Source organism: Cibotium barometz, chromosome 56 (assembly GCF_041138505.1).
Source record: "Cibotium barometz isolate CiBa-2024 chromosome 56, ASM4113850v1, whole genome shotgun sequence".
Taxonomy (NCBI): Eukaryota; Viridiplantae; Streptophyta; class Polypodiopsida; order Cyatheales; family Cibotiaceae; genus Cibotium; species Cibotium barometz.
The window spans coordinates 37,048,698-37,067,329 of NC_141101.1; the positions used below are offsets into that span (position 1 = coordinate 37,048,698).

The following is an 18,632-nucleotide window of genomic DNA, read 5'->3' on the forward strand; positions in this document are numbered from 1 at the left end:
TGGCCTTAGTTGAGGCTTGGTGCTCTGGTACGTGGCGGCCTATATCCCGCCCACCCACCCCTAAGGAGGGTCTGAGCTGGGGCTGCCAGGAGGGAGGACTATTGGAGGCAGCTTCTTGGTCTATTGGCGAGGGTAGGCTCTAGCGAGGCGTCTCAGCTACCGACAGATGAAACATTGGCTGGGAGGCCCGAGTACTCAACTCTCTGTAGAGGCGAGTCCCTCGCAGACTAGGGAGAGAAACGATGTGAGGCATTGAGTCTGGGGAGGCGATGCGGATATGAAGGGATGGATTCCCGGCCGTCGGGGTTCCATCACCCTCCCGATAGCACCACCTATCACCGGGAGGAGAGGAAGGTATTCCTTCTTGAGACCTGGAAAGTAGACTGTCATAGGAAAGCCTGAGATGCCAGCCAAAGGATCGGACGCTGGATCAAAGCCATGCTGCCACCTTGCAAAGAAGGCATGGGCCGTACGCAATGCAACGGGGCTCAAGTGCATGACTCTCTCTGAAGCTACAGGCGAACCGAACTCCACCTAGTAGTAGCCACGCCCGAGAGGATGAATATCTGTGATCTTTCCAGGCGTGCCAAGAAGGCTTGCCTGTAGCAAATCCCTTAGCTGTCTGTGAGCCAGGCGGCTACCCACAATCGTGCATACCAAGGTAGAGGCCTCCAAAGAGGCAATTGCTGAAGTGAGCAGCTGGCAATCCTCTTCGGAAAATGAGAGGCTAGGAACAGCAGCCTCGGTCGGGGATCACAGAGTGGCTGCCATGGAGTCCTCCTGGGGTTCAAGACGAGAAATTGCTGAATCTTGCCCTAGGACAAAACACCGCGGAGAAGCACCTGTGATGCGGAGATGGGAAAAAAAAGGAGGGGGGGGAAGAAGGGAGCTTGATAGCTCGAATGGGGGAGGACGGGTAGAGAACTGAATGAAGGAAAGGGGGGACACGGGGGAGGGGTGGCGTGAGGGTAAGTTGCCCAGAGGAGAAGGCACGGGCTGAAGGGGGTGGGATGGCGCAGAGAGGGGGTGAGGCAGTGCATAGGAGGAGGGGGCTGGGGTAGCATGGAGGGATGGGGTGGGGGGGCGCAGAGGGAGGGAGGCAAAGGGAGAAGAGACGGCGATGGCGAGGGAGAAGGTGGGGCAGAGGAGGCGCTGAAGAGGGAGGAGGAAGGCGGGGGGGGGGGGGGGGGTGCGCAGGTGGGCGATGGCGCGGCTGAGGCAAGGGGGGGGGGGGGACTGATGCAGGCGGGCAACAGTGAAGGAAGGGGGTAAAGGCTGGTGCACGCGATGGAGGGACAGAGGGAGGGAGGGCTATGGCGAAAGATGCACAAGGGGGAAAGCTCCAGCTTCTTCTTCTCACTTTTCCTTGTGTCCACTGAGAGGTTCTCTTGTGGCTACTTTACATGATCTTGCTTTTCTTGCCAAAGCTCTTTCCATGTTCTTAAGAGTGTTTCTTTGAACAAAGCTTCTTGGTTTTACTTTTTGGATCGTCCTTTGGCATTCTTCCGGGCACTGCCAGGATAAACCGACGATGCCTGGCTCTTTCTTTTAGATAATCTCCTCGTCTCAATGCTTCTACTTCTTGTACCTGATGTCCATTGTTCATGACATCCCTGTGAACCAATATTTTTGGAGCTTATGTACAGCTGGTGACAAGTGCCTTTTCTATGATTGCACAGCTTCCTTTCTTTCTTTTAATCGTTCTTTTCGTCAAAGAGGTGCTCAATTTTTGAGTTTTAGCACACACAGAATGAGGCATTAGCACTCGATCACTTTTTCAGTATTTTGAAATGCTTGGAAAACTTTGTATCGTTGATTTAGGTTTCATAGGACTTACTTGGCCTCAGAAGACGTGAATACAATTTATCTATCTCCAAGGACGCTAATAATCATGCATTAGCCTCATGAATATCTAAAATATATTGATGCATTTCAACCTCGGAATATGGATTGTAGCCACTCCACACCATTTGCATGCAGAAGGAGCTGTCTGCCTTTTGCCTTTTTGTTTAAATGATTGCCTTCATGCCGTTCTCTTTCATTTATATGTTTTTTTTGTATATGTTCCCAGCACATAGTAAGTATGGGCATTCAGGCATTTCTATACGTGCACTTATGAATTTTGCAAAAACTTATGTTTGGCTGCATCTGCTACAGGCATCTGGTCTTCCCCGCAATTCCTTTAGTCTTCTTCATACTGAAACTGAAGGACTGTCTGAACTGGGAGAATCAGAAAGTCTTGAGAGCTCAAGAAAGCTCACTCGAAGTGCTAAGGATTTGGATTATGAGTTTTTATGTTTCTTCCTGTACAACCCTCGTGAGACGCTCTATCGTTTTATTGATCAACGTTGTGAAGAAATGTTGATAGGTGAGCTCATGTACCATGAGTTGTACTGCGACCTTAGATGTTGGAAAGATGTTTTTGATTGCAACTTGCCTGAATGCAAAGGGATCTGGAGTTTCTTAATTTTACTTGCTGGTTATGTTGTGGCTTTTGGCTTGATTGCTGATAAACATCCCCCTCCTGTGCACAGTGCCCCCTCCTTCACTGTTGACTGTCCCCCCTCCCCGCTGCCTTCCACCTCGCTGCCATCTGCCTTCCCCCTGTGCGATCCTCCCGTGTGACCTCTCCCCCTCTGCCTTTTCATTCCCTCGCACCTCTTGCCTCCCCGCCTTGCCTTACTTCCTTCGCCCCTGCTCAGACTGCCTTACGTGTGCTGCCCTCAGCCTACTCTCCCTTACGTGTGCCAACCACCCGCACCTTCTCCTCGCCGCCTCCACCCTCCTCTGCCGTTCTGGGTGCCGTCAACACCCCCCCCCCCCCCCCCCGCGCGCTTCTTTGGCCTCCTCTCCACTGCCTTGCTCTTTTTGCTGTTTCCCCCTGCCTCCCCTTGTCCTGTCTGCATCCCGCTTATCCTCTTTCTTGTCTTCCCATCGAGGTGTTTATCGCTCGCAGGGTTTTATATTCGTGGCAAGTTTCGGCATTGTCTATTCTTGAACCCCCAGGACTACATGGCAGCCACTCCGTCATCCCCGACCGAGGCCACCATCCCTTGCCTATCCTTTTCAGAAGAAGATCTCCAGCTCCTTGCTACGACTATCGCTTCATTGACCCTAGTTTGCAAGATTGTGGGTAGCCGCCCGGCGGGCAGATAGTTTAGGGATCTGTTACAGGCAAGCTTCCTCGGCACGCCTAGAAAGATCACTGACATTCACCCCTTGGGGCGTGGCTACTATCAGGTTGAGTTCGATTCGCCTGCAGCTTCGGGCACAGTGATGCAGTTGCGCCCTGTCGCACTGCGTACGGCCCAGGCCTTCTTTGCGAGGTGGGAGCTAGGCTTTGACCCAGTGTCCAATCCTTTGGCTGACATCTCAGGCTTTCGTGTGGACTGTCTGCTTTCCAGGTCTCAGGAAGGAATACCTTTCTCTCCTCCTAGTGATAGGAGGTGCTATCAGAAGAGTAATGGAATCCTCCCCCATTGCGGCTTCGGCTCTTGTATGGACGGCAAGGATTCCAGCTCTTCGCATTTGCATTGTCTCCCTGGAGTCTGTACCTCACTCCATTCTGCTTCCTAGTTTGCGGGGGGAACCTATTTCATAGAGAGTCGAGTACTCTCGCCTCCCAGGCTAGTGCTTCATCTGCAAGTAGATGGGACATCTTGCTAGCGCTTGTCCTTGTCGACAGTCTAGGAGGCCACCTCCAGCTGCCCCCTCCTCCCTTGGGCCCAGCTTAGACCTTCCCCCCCTCCACAAGTACACTCGAGGAACCCCCCCCACACCCCCGCACCCCCCCCCCCCCCCCCCCTTCTTTCCCTTTCTAGAGACCGTTACCTCGGCAAGATCCCCCACTAGGCTGTCAGGTTCTTGACGGGCCAGTTCCCCCGCAGGCGAACCCTTCTCCCCCCTTCGGAGCCCCTACCTCACCCTCCCCCTCCCCCTCCCCCTCCCCCTCCCCCCCGCTTATTGCTATGATGTTTAACCGAACCATGTGTGAGGGTTTTCCTGAGACTTGGAATATGTCCACGATTGTGCCTATCTTCAAGTCAGGGGATCCCATGCTTCCTAGGAATTATCGTACCATCATCATTGGTCACACATTGGCTAGATTATATGCATCTATTCTTGAGCAAGAGTTGAGTAGATGGGCAAAGAGAGAGGGCATACGTGCATTAGGGCAGGCAGGGTTCAGGAGAGGTTTCTCCACTCTTGACCATATCTTGACACTCAGAGCTATTATTTAGGAGCGCAGATCATATGGCAGGAGCATTTATTGTTGCTTTGTGGATTTCTGCAAAGCTTTTGACACAATACCGAGAGCCAGACTGATGCGCAGACTACAGGAGATGGGAGTGCCCACAGAGCTGATTTGGGGAATCATGGCTTTATACAGGATAGTTGTGGGGCAGGTACGTACTACTCAGGGTATATCTGAGATGGTTCACTCCACTATTGGGGTGAAACTGGGCTGCCCCCTTTCTCCCACCTTATTTGGGATGTATGTGGATGAGGTCTCGGACTATGTAGAGCGGGAGGGTGACACAGAGGAGCACAGCTAGCAAGGACATGGATTCGGCTGTTATTGTATGCTGATGATATTGTGTTGATCTCAGATTCTCCAGAGGGGATGCAACGTCATTTGGATGCATTGCACACGTTTGCACAGGATAGTGGATTGTCTGTTAACCTTGGTAAAACCAAGGTGATGGTGTTTAACACCACAGCACAGTGGGTTAGGAGGTCAGCACCCACCTTTACATATGGTCAGGAGACAGTGGAGTATACAGATGCATATACTTACCTTGGTGTGGTTTTTAGTGGCCCACTATTTTCCTTGAGGAGAGCAGCGGAGACCAGATTGACCAGAGCTTATGCAGCATTGGGGAGACTAGAGAGAATGTGTTCGCAGGTTCAGTTTCACGAACCTCGAACAAAGCTCTGGCTCTTTGACACTTTGGTCACTTTAGCCATGTTGTATGGAGTGGAGATATGGGGACTCTCAGTGGATCACCACAGCCAAGCTGGTAGCACTGATGGATGGAGATGTATGGAGAGGCCCTTGGTTTCTATGATTTCCCGGATGATTAGGGCCAAGGCCTCCGTACCACATGATATTATCCGTGGCACGTGTAGAGATGGCTGCCCTTCCATTGGTAGTAGAGGCACTCACTCGATCAGTCTCCTTTATACATAGCCTTGGGCTCTCCCTAGAGACAGATATGCTCGCTTAGCCCTGGAGTCTTCACGACAGTTGGCATCACAGGGAGATGGATCATGTTGGTATGCACAGATGATAGCTTGGTTCCAGCTGCATGGCTTTAGTATGGACAGGCTACCTCCATTTGAGTACTCCGTGGATGTACCCTCCCTCTCTCTCACACGGGCAGAGATTACTAGACTTATCAGGCAAGACTTGACTCTGCTGGACACTAGGAGGACATGGATACAGCCGACACACGAGCTTGGTACGAAGATGGCTTTCTATAGAGATCATCTTCTCGAGCTCACGGAGGATGGGTTTGTGATTACACCCAGGTACATGGATACTCATCTTTCTCATGGGGTACAGTGTGCTATTGGTCAGATGCGCACATCCTCACACGAGCTAGAGATTGAGACCGGCAGATTCAGAGGAGTACCAGCTGAGGCCAGGATTTGTGAGCTGTGCCAGATGGAGCCAGAGATAGAGTTACATTACATATGTCATTGTCCAGTATATTATGAGATACGAGGCCGTTTTCACTGCCTGTTCAGAGAGGGTTTCGGACCACTTTCCAGAGTCATGAGATACTAGGATCAGAGATGCCTCGGATTATACTTGCTGGAGCTGCGTAGACATAGAGAGGGTCTCTTGAGAGGGAGGGGATCAGAGAGGGAGAGACACCTACAGAGGCAGATTACAGACTTCTTTCGACCAGAGATTGAGCAATCAGGAGAGCAGGCATTGCAGCTAGCCCCAGAGTATAGCCGCACCACAGGTACACTGATTGATCGGGCTATAGAGCTGGGGCGGTCCAGGCGTCCCAAGATGAGAGGCCCATCTCGACACCGGCGGAGACTACAACAGAGGATCAGGACCATACTAGCAGGGCATGGGAGACGTCCAATCAGAGTACTCACCATGGAGGACATTGAGGATATCCGCCATCGACCGATGAAGAGACATCTTTGGATGGTGATGTGTATGATGCTTACCTTTGTTGGTGGAGTTTTCCTTTCCAGATGTTATCCATTAGGAGCTCCTAGTACCTTACTTTTCCTCATAGTTGTTGTTTCAGTTTCACTTAGTTGTTTAGTTGTCTTAGCTTTTCTTACACAGACATTGTATCATATCCACCAATTGTTGTAACCTTTTTGGTCTCATAGGTCACTTTGGCCTTTTGAAAACGTTAATATATCATCTCTCTCTCTCTCTCTCTCTCTCTCTCTCTCTCTCTCTAATACTCCATAGCCATGGTTGCCTCTCTCTTTGAGCCTCCCTAGCTAAGCATTGTGTCCCAACATGTCAGTGTGGTGCCTTCACTGCAAGTGCATGCACCTCTCATGTATCCGTTGGTGGTGCACTCCCATTTGTGGATAGTCCACCAAATGCTCTGGGATGTTTCTCTGGTGTCATGGTGATGCATTGTGGTGGTGTGATGGTGTGATGGTGATCCAGTGCGACACCGTGAGATGGTTGGCCGGAACAGTAGAGTGTGGGAACCCTTGGTGGCTACACCTGTCACCATAAAGTCCTCTGTTGGGGAGAGGATGAGACATCCATGACATCCTACTGAGAATATGAGAGCTGGTCCCCTGTGTGAGCCTAGGACCACCAAGGAGATGTCGTTCCGCGTGAAAGCTCCCAGCCACTTGTGGTGGGGTGGGGGGGGGGGGGGGGGGATGGCTGAGTGAGTCGATGGCGAGGATTATCTGCTTTCTGCCTCCACAAGGCGTCTCTCCTGAGCCTCCTGAGTCAGCCGCCTGAAGCTAGTCCACTCGCCAAGAGACAGAGCTGGGCCAGAACTGAGGGGGGCCTAGGCCACGCGTGAACGTGTCCCCAGAGGGTGACTATTGGGCATCATGAAGAGGTGTTTCAAGATGAGCGGCTAGCGGAGTCTCTCCTCGTCTGAGGCCGGGCGGAGCTGTTGGAGGGCTGGCTTGAGGTGGTCCCAAGCTCTCATCAAACTGGCTCCAAATCTGTCCTCGAAGGCGGTGCTCAAGCCTCAGGATTGGGCCTCATGAAGATCCATCGTATACTAGGAGTAGCTTTGTTTTGTTTTGTTTTATTCCAGATATCTAGGGCAGTGGTTTTTTAGATGTTACCATAAATAGTTTGTCATATGAAGAAGTGTAGATGGATCATGCTATGTTTCTGGGATGCAGCTTGATAATGCAAGGCACTAGATTTTGCTAGTTGTTGTGAGATAGTAACTTTTAGCTTTTTCAAGTGGCTTACCGACACAGTTTCAAAGTCACATTTATGTTTGCAGCATAGATGTAAGCTACTGGGATAGTTAAGTGTTGGGATGGTATTGATATTGGCAAGACTAAAGTTGGAGTCATTCTTTGGAAAAGCAAAGTGATGATTGGCTGCATGGCATAGTTTTTTCTACTTTCTTTACATCACTTGTTCTTGAGACTTCTTTTAAAGCAAAAACTTGTCAGTATGCAGAAAAGATTATACAGCCTTCGATGTTTTGTCTTGTGTTTCCCCTGCTGTCTAATCACATTTTGAAGCTGCAACTTTTTGTAAACAACGAGCTGATTGGGAGGTTCATTGGACATTGGTTTCAGGAAATATGGGCTTGCTGAAGGAGGCTTCGTGGCTACTAGATTTGGGAATCATGCCGAACACGTCCCCTGCTTCTCGGGCCATTGGCTATCGCCAAGTATGTTGAATATTTTTTGCGCTTTTAAAATCTATAGCAGTAACTTCTATATAAAAAAAATGCTAAGCCAGTGAAACTTTTTACTTAAAATACTTGTTCACTTTAATCATCTGGTTTCAAACATCTCATACCTGGTGCTTAAACCTTGTGTAACTAATGAAAGTGATACTTATAAGTTTAACTTTGTGTGGAGTGTCTCCCCATTTTGAAGCCATTCTCTCGCTCTCTATCATCAGATATTACTTCCTTTTGATGATAATACTTATCTGAATACTTTCTAAGAGTAGAGAAGGCAGCTTAGGCTGAAGAAAGTGGGGGGGCAAAGCTCCACGGGGAGGAAAGTGGAGCAACAGATAGGGCATTTAGAGGAAAAGTGACGGAGTTGAAAAGTGAGAAAGGCATTTAAAGGAAAAGTGACTGAGTTGCAAAAGTGGGAAAGGCAGTGGATAATTACTAGCTGGGGGAGGCAGCCGATCGAGAGCTGAGCGCCCCCCGTGTACGCGCCTGCACCTCGCCCTGTCGCCTTCCAGCGCGCTACCTCCCCCACTTCTCTGTCTCCAACCTCACTGCCCTCCACCTCGCCCCTGTGCACGCCTCCCACGTGAGTTCCCCCTCTGCCTTCTCCTTCCTTTGTGCCTCCTGGCCACCTGTCCGACTCCCCGCCCTGCCCTACTTCCTTTACCCTTGCTCAGCCTGCCTTCCGTGAGGGCCGCGCCATCCCCCCCTGCCTTCCTCTTCGCTACCTCCACCCAGCTCCGCCATTCCGGGCGCTGTCCCCTCCTCTGCGCCTCTCCGCCCTCCTATCCTTAGCCCCCACCAACTTCCTCTTAATTGCTGTTTCCTCCTGCCTCCCCTTGTGCTGTCCGCATCCCGCTTATCCTCTCTTTTTTCCCATTCTGGTGTTTTTCGCTCTTGGGGTTCTATATCCATGGCAAGTTTCAACATCTTTTGGGCTTGAACCCCCAGGAGGACTCCACGGCAGACGCTCTGTCATCCCCGACCGAGGCCGCCATCCTTTGCCTATCCTTTTCAGAAGATGATCTTCAGCTCCTTGCTATGACTGTCACTTCTTTGGAGGCCTCTACCCTAGTATGCAAGATTGTGGGTAGCCGCCCCTCGCACAGACAGTTCAGTGATTTGTTACACGCAAAGCCTTCTTGGCGTGCGTGGAAAGATCACTAACATTCACCCCTTGGGGCGTGGCTACTATCAGGTTGAGTTCGATTTGCCTGCAGCTTCAGACTTAGACATGCGACTAAGCCCTGTCGCATTTTGTATGCCCTCGGCATCCAATCCATTGGTTGGCAACTCAGGCTTTCTTGTGACACTGTGCTTTCCAAGTCTCAAGAAGGAATACCTTCCTCTTCTTGCGGTGATAGGAGGTGCTATCAGAAGAGTGATGGAATCCTCCCCCACCGTGGCTTGAGTTCTTGCATGGACGGCAGGGATTCCATCTCTTCGTATTTGCATTGCCTCCTCGAATTCCTTGCTTGACTCGATTCTGCTTCCTAGTTTGTACGGGGAACCTAGTTTATAGAGAGTTGAATACTCTGGCCTCCTAGGCCAATGCTTCATTTGCAGGTAGATGAGACATCTCTCTAGAGCTTGTCCCCGTCGACGATCTAGGCGGTCACCTCTGATTGCCCCCCCCCCCCCCCCCCCCCCCCCCCCCCCAAAAGGGGCCCAGCTCAGAAATTCCACAGGGGGTAGGCGAGACACAGGCCCCCAAGTACCAGAGCACCAGGACATGTCCTCGGTTGAGACCAGCGCAAGAGAGTGGCAGATTGTCGGCCTGAGGCAAAATTGCTGGCTAACTTCTAGAGCAGAGCGGCACTTGACAGGCGCGCCATGCTGGTAGGATCGAGGAGGATATGGTTGTGGCAGAGAACCGTTCCAAGCATTTATCTCAGCAACTCCTTGACGGAGATGGGCCCCCCCAATACCCTTGAGGAACCCATCCTCCCCCCCCCCCCCTTCTCGAGACTGTACCTCGTCGAGATTCCTCACCAGGCTTTCAGGTTCCCGGGCGGCTAGTTGACCCTCCAGAGCTTGTTGTGGGCTTGGGCTCTCAATCCCCCCACCCCTGCTCTCGCCCCCGATGGCACTGGGGACCCCTTTTTACCGGGCAGCAGCACTCTCACCACCCCCCTGATTGTGCTAGACCCGAAGCGGAGACAACATTCCAGCTCGGTCCGCCGTTTGATGCATCATTTTTCAGAGCCGGTAGAGATAACCATCGCTGCCTCTCCGGTGCGGGCTCTTCCTCCCAATCCCCCCCCGGCGCGCGCCCTGTGGGTTGGGGAAGCTAGTTAATTACAGTTTCTTCTGGTGTCTCCTGTCGAAGGGATTGGCATGTTCAAGGAGACGATGGCTCTCATTTGCATGTCTGGTGATTTATCACTCTAGACTGTCCACCCCAGAGAGTGGCACAATGATCTTCTCCTTGCCTTTGAGTGCAATGTAAGGAACAAACTGGAGCATGGAGTCAGCGTCCACCGCTATTCAGGGTTAGGCCATAAAGCTCTCGCATCATCTGCATGATTTGCGTATCACTAATGTGCTACCCACCTCTGGCCTTTGGCTCGGATGGAGTTGGGTGGCTCAGGCCTTCGAGACCAGGCAGGGGAGATGATGTCCTCTAGCTTGGAGGTGCTTCTTTTTGTATTTCTTCATGTTTCAGTGGCAGTACCAATTCCCCTCTCCTACAGATACTTGCATTGTGACAGGTGGAGTCTAGAGTATGCATACTCTAGGGCTCGAATAGAGTGAGGGTAGTTTAGACAGTTCCGCTTCCCACCAATCTTAGATATGCAGATAATTTAATGGAACATCCATGGTTTGGGTAGCCCACAATGTTTTCAGAGGCATGGTGTCCTTAGAGAGGAGCTCCACAGAGCAGTAGTTGTTGGACCCATTAATATTCTTTTCATTTAGGAGCACCCTCTTTCAAAGGGACGTACCCACCACTGGGGGAAGATTTTGCAGGGCAGGAGTCACACCTTATGGTCCTACTCCACTCTTTTGGCCCCTTTGGGACAGAGGGTGGAGTATGGATTTCCGTTAGTGAGAAGCTGCTGCCGGCAGTGGTCAACTCAAGTACCATGGTCACTGGGGTGCTTAGTGGGTGACCATCATGACTGGAGAGGACGTTGTGGGCTTCCTTAATATATACGTGGTTAACGCTGCAGCAGGCAGAGCCATTTTCTGGAGTACAGTTCGTCAGTCCCTGCCATAGGCGGATTTCTGGTGTATGGGTGGAGATTTTAAAATGTTAGTCGGCGGAGGACAAACTCGGTGGTGCCATGGCTACAGTTACATGTAAGCATCTGCCAGAGTTTGGACGTAGTCCTCAGAGTTTGTGTTTTTCCAGATCCGACAGGAGGAGTACAGGCCCTAATCTATCCAGATTAAATCGGTTTTATGTAGACGAGTGGGCTTGCAGTCGTGGCGGCATGATTGGTATTTTGGCTGGCACTGCTTTCTCCGATCACGTACTGTGCTATACTACTCCAAGCCGTCCGCCCCAGAGAGTGGAGCGATGAACTTCTCCTTCCCTCTGAGTGCAGCAGAGGGGATGGACTGCAGCACGAAGTCAGTTTCCACCGCCATACAGGGGCAGGCCATTGACCTTTCGCATGATTTGCATGACGTGCATATCACTGATGTGCTTACTCACCTGTGGCCTTTGGCTGAGTTGGGCAGCTATGGCCTCGGGGATCACACAGGGGAGATGATGTTCTCTAGCCTAGAGGTGTTGCCTTTTGTGTTTCTTCGTGTTTCAGTGGGCAGTACCACTGTCCCCCTCCTACAGATATCTGCACAACGACACATGGATGCATACTCTATGGTTCGAAGTTCGAACAGAGTGGGGCCACATGGAGGCTAGGATACCTACCCATCTGGCACGGCTTTGCTCAAGGACCAACAGTGACTACTCTCCATCGAAAGCCATGCCCAAGACTCTTTGAGTGGAGGTCTGTTTTGACAGTTTCCCTTCCCACCGCTTTTAGCTATGCAAATTGTCTCATGGAACATCCAGGGGTTGGGGGGTCCAGATGCTTCCAGAGGCATGGTGTCCTTAGAAAGGAGCTCCACAGAGCAGCAACAGTTGGTGGACCCATTTACATTCTCTTCTTACAGGAGCACTATTTGTCCAGAGGGACAGACCCGCCAGTTGGGGAAGATGTTGCAGGGCAGGAGTGAAACCTTCTGGTCCCACTCTTTTGGTCCCTCTGGGACACAAAGTGGAGTATGCATTTTTGTTAGTGAGCAGCTGTTGCTTGCAGTGGTCGACTGAAGCACCATTGTCACTGGACGGGCTCAGTGGGTGACCATCAGGATAGGAGAGGACTGTGTCGGCTTCCTGAATGTCTACGCATCGAACGTGGCAACACGCAGAGCAACCTTCTGGAGTACAGTTCGTTGGTCCTTGCTGCAGGCAAATTTATGGTGTGTGGGTGGGGACTTTAACATGCTAGAGTCGACCGATGACAGATTCGAAGATGGAATGGCTACTATATCAAGTATAGAGTACTTGGCATGGGAGGAGTTGATTTTTTCTCTCAAGGGACAAGACCCTTGGCATCTTTTAGAGTTTGGATGTAGTCCCGTGAGTTTGTGTTTCTCCAGATCTGACATGAGGATTACAGCGCCAATCCATCTAGACTTGATCGGTTCTATGTTGACGAGTGGGCTTGTGGATGTGGCGGCATGATTGGTATTTTGGTTGGCACTACTTTTTCCGACCACGCACTAGTTATTCTATCCCTAGATGACCCCTGGAGATGGGACAAACAGATGAGTACCCGGATTCCAGATAGCCTCATTCAGGACCCAAAGATCTGCAACAGGATAGAGGGGACTTGGGAGAGGCTTGATTTTTACTCAGGAGCAGCCACAAGAGCCCTAGATGGAGGTCTTGGTGAGATTAGCAGTCTTTTACAGGAGGCAGCATAGAGCAGATTGCGTTTCCTTACAGGTGCTGGCTGCGCATGAGCGGGTGTGACTTTCCTCTTGGACCCCTGCACATCTGAGGAGTTGGCGGATGCTATCTGGCATTACCTAGGGGCAAATGCTCGAGAGAGGACGTTCTTCCAGCCTCTTTATTTCTGCGGCATTGCGTTCTCATGGAAGGTGGCCTTATGGCTGCCTTCAACGAGTTAATGTTTACAAGAGCCACGTATACCATGCCAGAGCCTCTTTTCAGACACATGCAGGAGACAGGATCACTGGTGATTTCTTTGAGATTGTAGGCCCACATAGACGAAGAGAGGGTATCGGCAGGTTGCATGTCCCGGATGGATCAAGCCTTGACGAGTTGGTGCACAAAGATATATATAGAGAGAGAGAGAGAGAGAGAGAGAGAGAGAGAAATGAAATGTTATATTAACGTCTTCAAAAGGCCAAAGTGACCTATGAGACCAAAGTTACAACCATGTGACATCTGATGCACTATCTGGAAAAGAAAAGAAAGAACTGAAGGTAAGTATCTAGCCCTACAGTACATCAGTAGGGAGCATCCGGAAGCAGCACCTAGGGAGAGTGGGAAGCTAATGCTACTAGTCAAAATGGAGTACATGAGTACATGGATATATGAATACATGAATATGGGGGAGTACAAAAGTGAGAGTGAGGACAACAGTATATGGTTGGAGTGGTAATCATCCTAGGAGCTGTAGCATGGGTCTTTGCCGGATGGCCTGGATATCTGCCATAGTGAGATGCCTGGTCGGACGAGCCCAATGCCTCGCAATGATGCTCTGAATCCTCTGGTGTAGGCACCGTCTCTGATGTGAGGATCCGCGAGCCCTCGGGCGTCTGGATCTGCCCAATTGGATAGCTCTCTCAACTAGAGTCCCACGGGGTGCCCACTGCTGGGCTGTCGGCTGTGTGTCCTCCCGGGTAGTCCCTCTAAAGAAGTCAGTAATCTGTCTCTGTGTGGACTCCCTGCCAGTCAGGCGTCTGCTCCTGATAATGGACTCTCTGAGCTTCGGATCTCCAGGAGATAAAAACCCAAGCATCGCTGATCACAATAGTCCATGACTCTAGCCAGTGGTCCAAATCCCTCTCTCAAAAGGCAATGGTAGCGCCCTCGAATCTCATAATATGTTGTAGAGAGAGAAAAAAGAAAGTTGTATTAACGTTTTCAAAAGGCCAAAATGACCTATGAGACCAAAAGGTTACATCATATCCATGAGGTACATCATCCTGGGTACAAAATAGTAATAAAGAAAGATAACAAAAAATCTAGAACTCTAAAATCTGATCTAGGTACATGAGCAGAGAGCTCTCATATCACCCTAATACATCCCTCATGGGCCGCTGTGACATGGTGCTCAAGGTGGTGAAACTGAGCTGGCACAAGGTGGTCCTGCAATGATGGGAGATGATGGCTCGGATCTTCTTGTGCTGGCGTGGCTGTGGGCGAGGCCCATGGGGTCTGGGTGTCGAGCTTTGCATAACTCAGTGGCTCTATCGAGTGTCACACCTCTCGGCCGAGCTCCTACACTAGCTTGTGGTCTGGGTATGATGGGTGGATTGGCCCTCAGAGTGTTGGTATGGAAGTAGTTGGTGAGAGCTCTCTGTTTTGGTCCTCGAGCAAGTACAGCTGACCTGGATCTCACTAAGGACTCCCTGTGTCTACGGAGCTCTAGCTGAAAAAGTCCCAGGCATCTCTGATCCGGGAAGTCCATGATCCTGGAAAGTGGTCCGAACCCAGCTCGGAAGAGGCAGTGGAACCTCCCCCGAATCTCATAGTAACAGGGCATCGGCATATGTAATGGTCCTCTGTCTCGGGCTCTGTGTGATAGAGCTGGCATATCCTGTCCTCTGGTGTGGCTGCCCTAGGCGAGTGTCCACTCTGAGCTGGTGGGATGAGGTGCGGATCTGGCCGATCGCACATCTCACCCCAAAGGATAGGTGTATGTCCATGTAGCATGGACGGATGATGAACCCATCCTCTGTGAGGCATAGGAGGTGATCCCTGTAGAAGGCCATCTTCGTCCCCAGTGGACAACTAGGTGAACTCCATGTCCTCTGAGTATCCAGTCTGACAATGTGCTTCCTGATAACCCTGTTCCGCTCTGTGCAGCTGAGAGCAAATGACGGGGCCTCTATGCTGTACTGGAAGGGGGGGGAGTGCCTCCATCTGCATACCGTGCATGCCAAACCAAGTGCCTACCTGTGCATACGAGCACTCTGATCTCCCTCAAGTGTCAACTGTCTCGAGGACTCCAGGGCTAGCCGGGGGTATCTATCAAGTGGAAGCTCCCATAGCCTATGCCAGTATGTTACTATTTGGAATAGAGCCTCTGTCACTATCGGTGCAGCCCCCATCTCTGCCCGCACAATTTCATGTGGCACTGATGGTTTACTCCTAATCATGTGTGAGATCATCGCCACTAGGGGCCTCTCCATCGGCTTCCACCCATCATATACCTCCTCTGTATCTGTCTCGGCCGGCTCTCTCCTCTGTCTCCTCTTGTGGTATAAGCTAGGACCCCAGATGGGGGCACCATACAGTAGTGCAGGTGTAACTAGAGTATCAAATAGCCAAAGCTTCGTCCTCGGCTCCTGAAACTGTATCTGTGAGCATTGCCTCTCTAGCGAGCCAAGGGCTGCATATCCCCTCGTCAATCTAGTGTCGGCCGCCTTCCACATCGAGAACTGAGGTCCAGCAAAAGTGATCCCAAGGTATGCATATGAGGTAACATAGTCCACAGGCTCTCCATTGTATGTAAACTGTACTGGAGATCTACTTATTCACTGTGAGGAGGTGTTAAAGATCATGACCTTGGTCTTTCCAAGGTTCACAATAAGGTCCCAGTCCTCGCAAAAGGCCCATAATGTATCCAAATGCCTCTGCAGCCCCTCTGGTGAATCAGAAATAAGAACAATATCATCTGCATACAAGAGGATCGGTATTAGGACTCCTGCCAAATGTGCTCCTGGTCCTCCCTGTCTGGCTGACTATGTAATCCGAGATCTCGTCAATGTATAGACCAAATAGAGTAGGAGACAAGGGGCAGCCCTGCTTCACCCTGATAGTGCTATGTATGATCTTTGAGTCACCTCCTGGAGCCCGTACTTTGCCTGTGATTGACTCATAGAGTGTAATGATCCCCCACAGCATCTCTGCTGGCACTCCCATATCCTGCAGTCTCCTCATCAGACTGGCCCGCGGGACAGTATCAAAAGCTTTGCGGAAATCCACAAAGCAGCAGTATATCCATTGCCCGTGAGCTCTCCCCTCCTCAATGATCCCCGTAGTGTAAAGATAAGATCTAGTGTGGAGTGCCCTCTCCTGAAGCCTGCTTGCCCCGGTGCTCTGAGTCTCTGCTCCTCGGACCATCTACTAAGCTCATGCTCCAAAATTGAACCATAAATCTTGGCCAAGGTGTGACCAATCATGATAGTCCTATAGTTGTTGTTGGGGTCCATGGGGTCACTTGCTGTCAAGATAGGTACAATAGTATTCGATGACTAGCTGACGAGGAAGCCCTCACATAAAGCCCTGTTAAACATGTGAACCAGTAAAGGGGCTAGCGTGTCCCTAGCATGGGAGAAATGCTCGGTGAGGAGTTCATCATGATCATGTGCTCTCCCAGTCTGCATCCTGTCAATAGCATCTCTCACCATGCTAAGGTGAAAGAAAGAAGAGTGTGGGGGACGAGGTTCGGGTGGATGGGGGAGAGGTGGCCGCTCGGGGACATGGTAGAGAGGTGGCATAGGTGTGCCAAGTGCTGGGTGAAGTAATCGGAGTGGGAAGGCGATGATCCTCGAAGATCCTCCAGGCCTCCTTACAGTCCCTTCGAAGAAATAGCTAGTATAGCTCTTGCTCAAGCCTGGCTAGGTAGGCTCTCTTCTTTCTCCGTGTGAGACGTCGAAAGATCACTCGTGCCTGCTTGTGAGTGGTGGATCCTAGTGCCATCTCCCGATGTAGACAAGCTCGGGTATCACGACATTCCTCGTCGTGCCAGCTATTCTGTGGGACAGTCTGTCCTGGTGATGTAGGGGTGGCTTTGTAGTGTGGGAAGGCGGCTGCAGTGGACGTATGGAGGGTGGCTGAGAGGTGTGTAGTAAGCTCATCAAGTGGGATTTGGGGGTCGAGGTCGGAGAGGATGCGGTAGACGTGATCAGAATAGATGGAAGAGGTCTCTCTGGTGAAGTGGTATCTCGGACGGTGATGGGGCAAAGCAGGTGGTTGCATGGCGTATCGGCATGTGAGGGAGAAAGCTAGGTATGCATGGTCTGCTGCAACACCGATAGGGCGAGGAGAGATGGTAAACTCTGGAATGAGTGGGATCAGAGAGAGGGATCCCATTTGATAGTCCACTGTACTAGCTCCATGTCCGAAGGGGTAGGAGGTGAAGGAGTTAGATCTAGGCCATCTAGCCAGGCCATTATAAATGGCTAGCCTATGAGCCCCGCCGAGGGCTAAGAGATGCTCTCCATATTTTAGGCGGGCTGCCATATCCTATGATGTCCACTCTAGATCCGTACCCACCGTGTCAATCTCCTGGTACATGGGATCATCTGTCTCAAAGAAGGGTACCTGTGCACCCGCGGTGCGGGCATTGAAGTCTCCAGCCAGGAGGATGTCCCCTAGACTGGAAAACTTCATAATGTCACCATAAAGGGGCAGGTACGGGGACTCTCCATGGGTGGCATATTTAGAATTGGAGGGTGCAAAGTAGCACACTGCAAGGTAGATATCTCGGGCCCTGTGTGGCTGGGTCCTCACCCACAAAAACCGTGTGGCCTCATCCCGTCTGACCACCTGTTTCACATGTTGAAGCTCCTCCCTGTATAGTAAAGCCACCCATCCCGACCCCCGGGTACCCCCTACTGTGCCGCGTGCGTGGGTGTGGGCAGTGGAGAGAGAGAGAGAGAGAGAGAGAGAGAGAGAGAGAGAGAGAGAGAGATGTAATAGCAACCAAGAGAGAAAGAAAAGAAAAGATATATTAACGTCTACGAACGACCAAATTGACCTATGAGACAGATTTGTATACAACAAGTCCATGTCCTGAGTGTCATGGAAAGAAAAACTGAAAAACGAGAGAGAGAGAGAGAGAGAGAGAGAGAGAGAGAGAGAGAGAGAGATTACACAACCCGCATTATGCTCAATGTAATAGAACCACCCAAGTACATGCTTTTATAGGCATCAAGCTTTATCTTTTCACCAAAACCAAATAAGGGTGTTCACATCAACTAACTTTGCATTCTGTACCCGTACTGATCCGATGTGTACCTTCAATACTTTCTGTACCACTCCATACGTACCGTACCTCGTACGGATAAGGTCTTCGTATCAAATATGAGGTTCAATGTACAACACTTATTTGGCCCGTTTTTTTATTATTTTAGTCAGTGGTCATTGCTCAGTAGTTAATAGATTAGTTTTCATTTCAGTATTACCATAGTCATAGGGGACTAAGGGGACGGACCCTTGGAACGGGGGGACGCCGTCCCAGGAACACTGTGGGACGGGCACGGACGGACAGCCCTCACAAGGGACTACGTTCTGGGGATGGATCCAGGAGGGGACGGTTGTGGGGGACGGCTGCATGGGAACGCCGAAGGTTACTGTTTGGGCAATGGTCACATTTTTGACCTTTTTTTTTGGCCGTTTGGGAGGGGCTTTTCATGGGCCTTTAGCCTTGGCCCATAGGCCTTGAGCCTTTGAGGCTTTGGGCCTTGGCCTCTCTCTTGCCTCCCTCCCTATAAGAAGAGAAGACACACACACACACACACTCCCTCTCACAC

General features: G+C 51.0%; 1 protein-coding gene across 4 annotated transcripts in view; it reads left to right on the forward strand.

The window, feature by feature from the left end:
* The window catches only part of LOC147607179 (tRNA dimethylallyltransferase 9-like), a 102,616-nt gene that overhangs the window by 25,025 nt on the left and 58,959 nt on the right, over positions 1–18,632 (forward strand). For all 4 annotated transcript variants that reach the window (XR_015264852.1, XR_015264851.1, XM_086791246.1 and 1 more), the window contains exons 6-7: positions 2,158–2,368; positions 7,774–7,868. Coding sequence is in view for 2 of the 4 variants with exons in the window: in XM_086791246.1 (XP_086647372.1) it covers positions 2,158–2,368; positions 7,774–7,868 (306 nt within the window). In the remaining 2 variants the exon portion in view is untranslated. The remainder of the gene's footprint in view (positions 1–2,157; positions 2,369–7,773; positions 7,869–18,632) is intronic.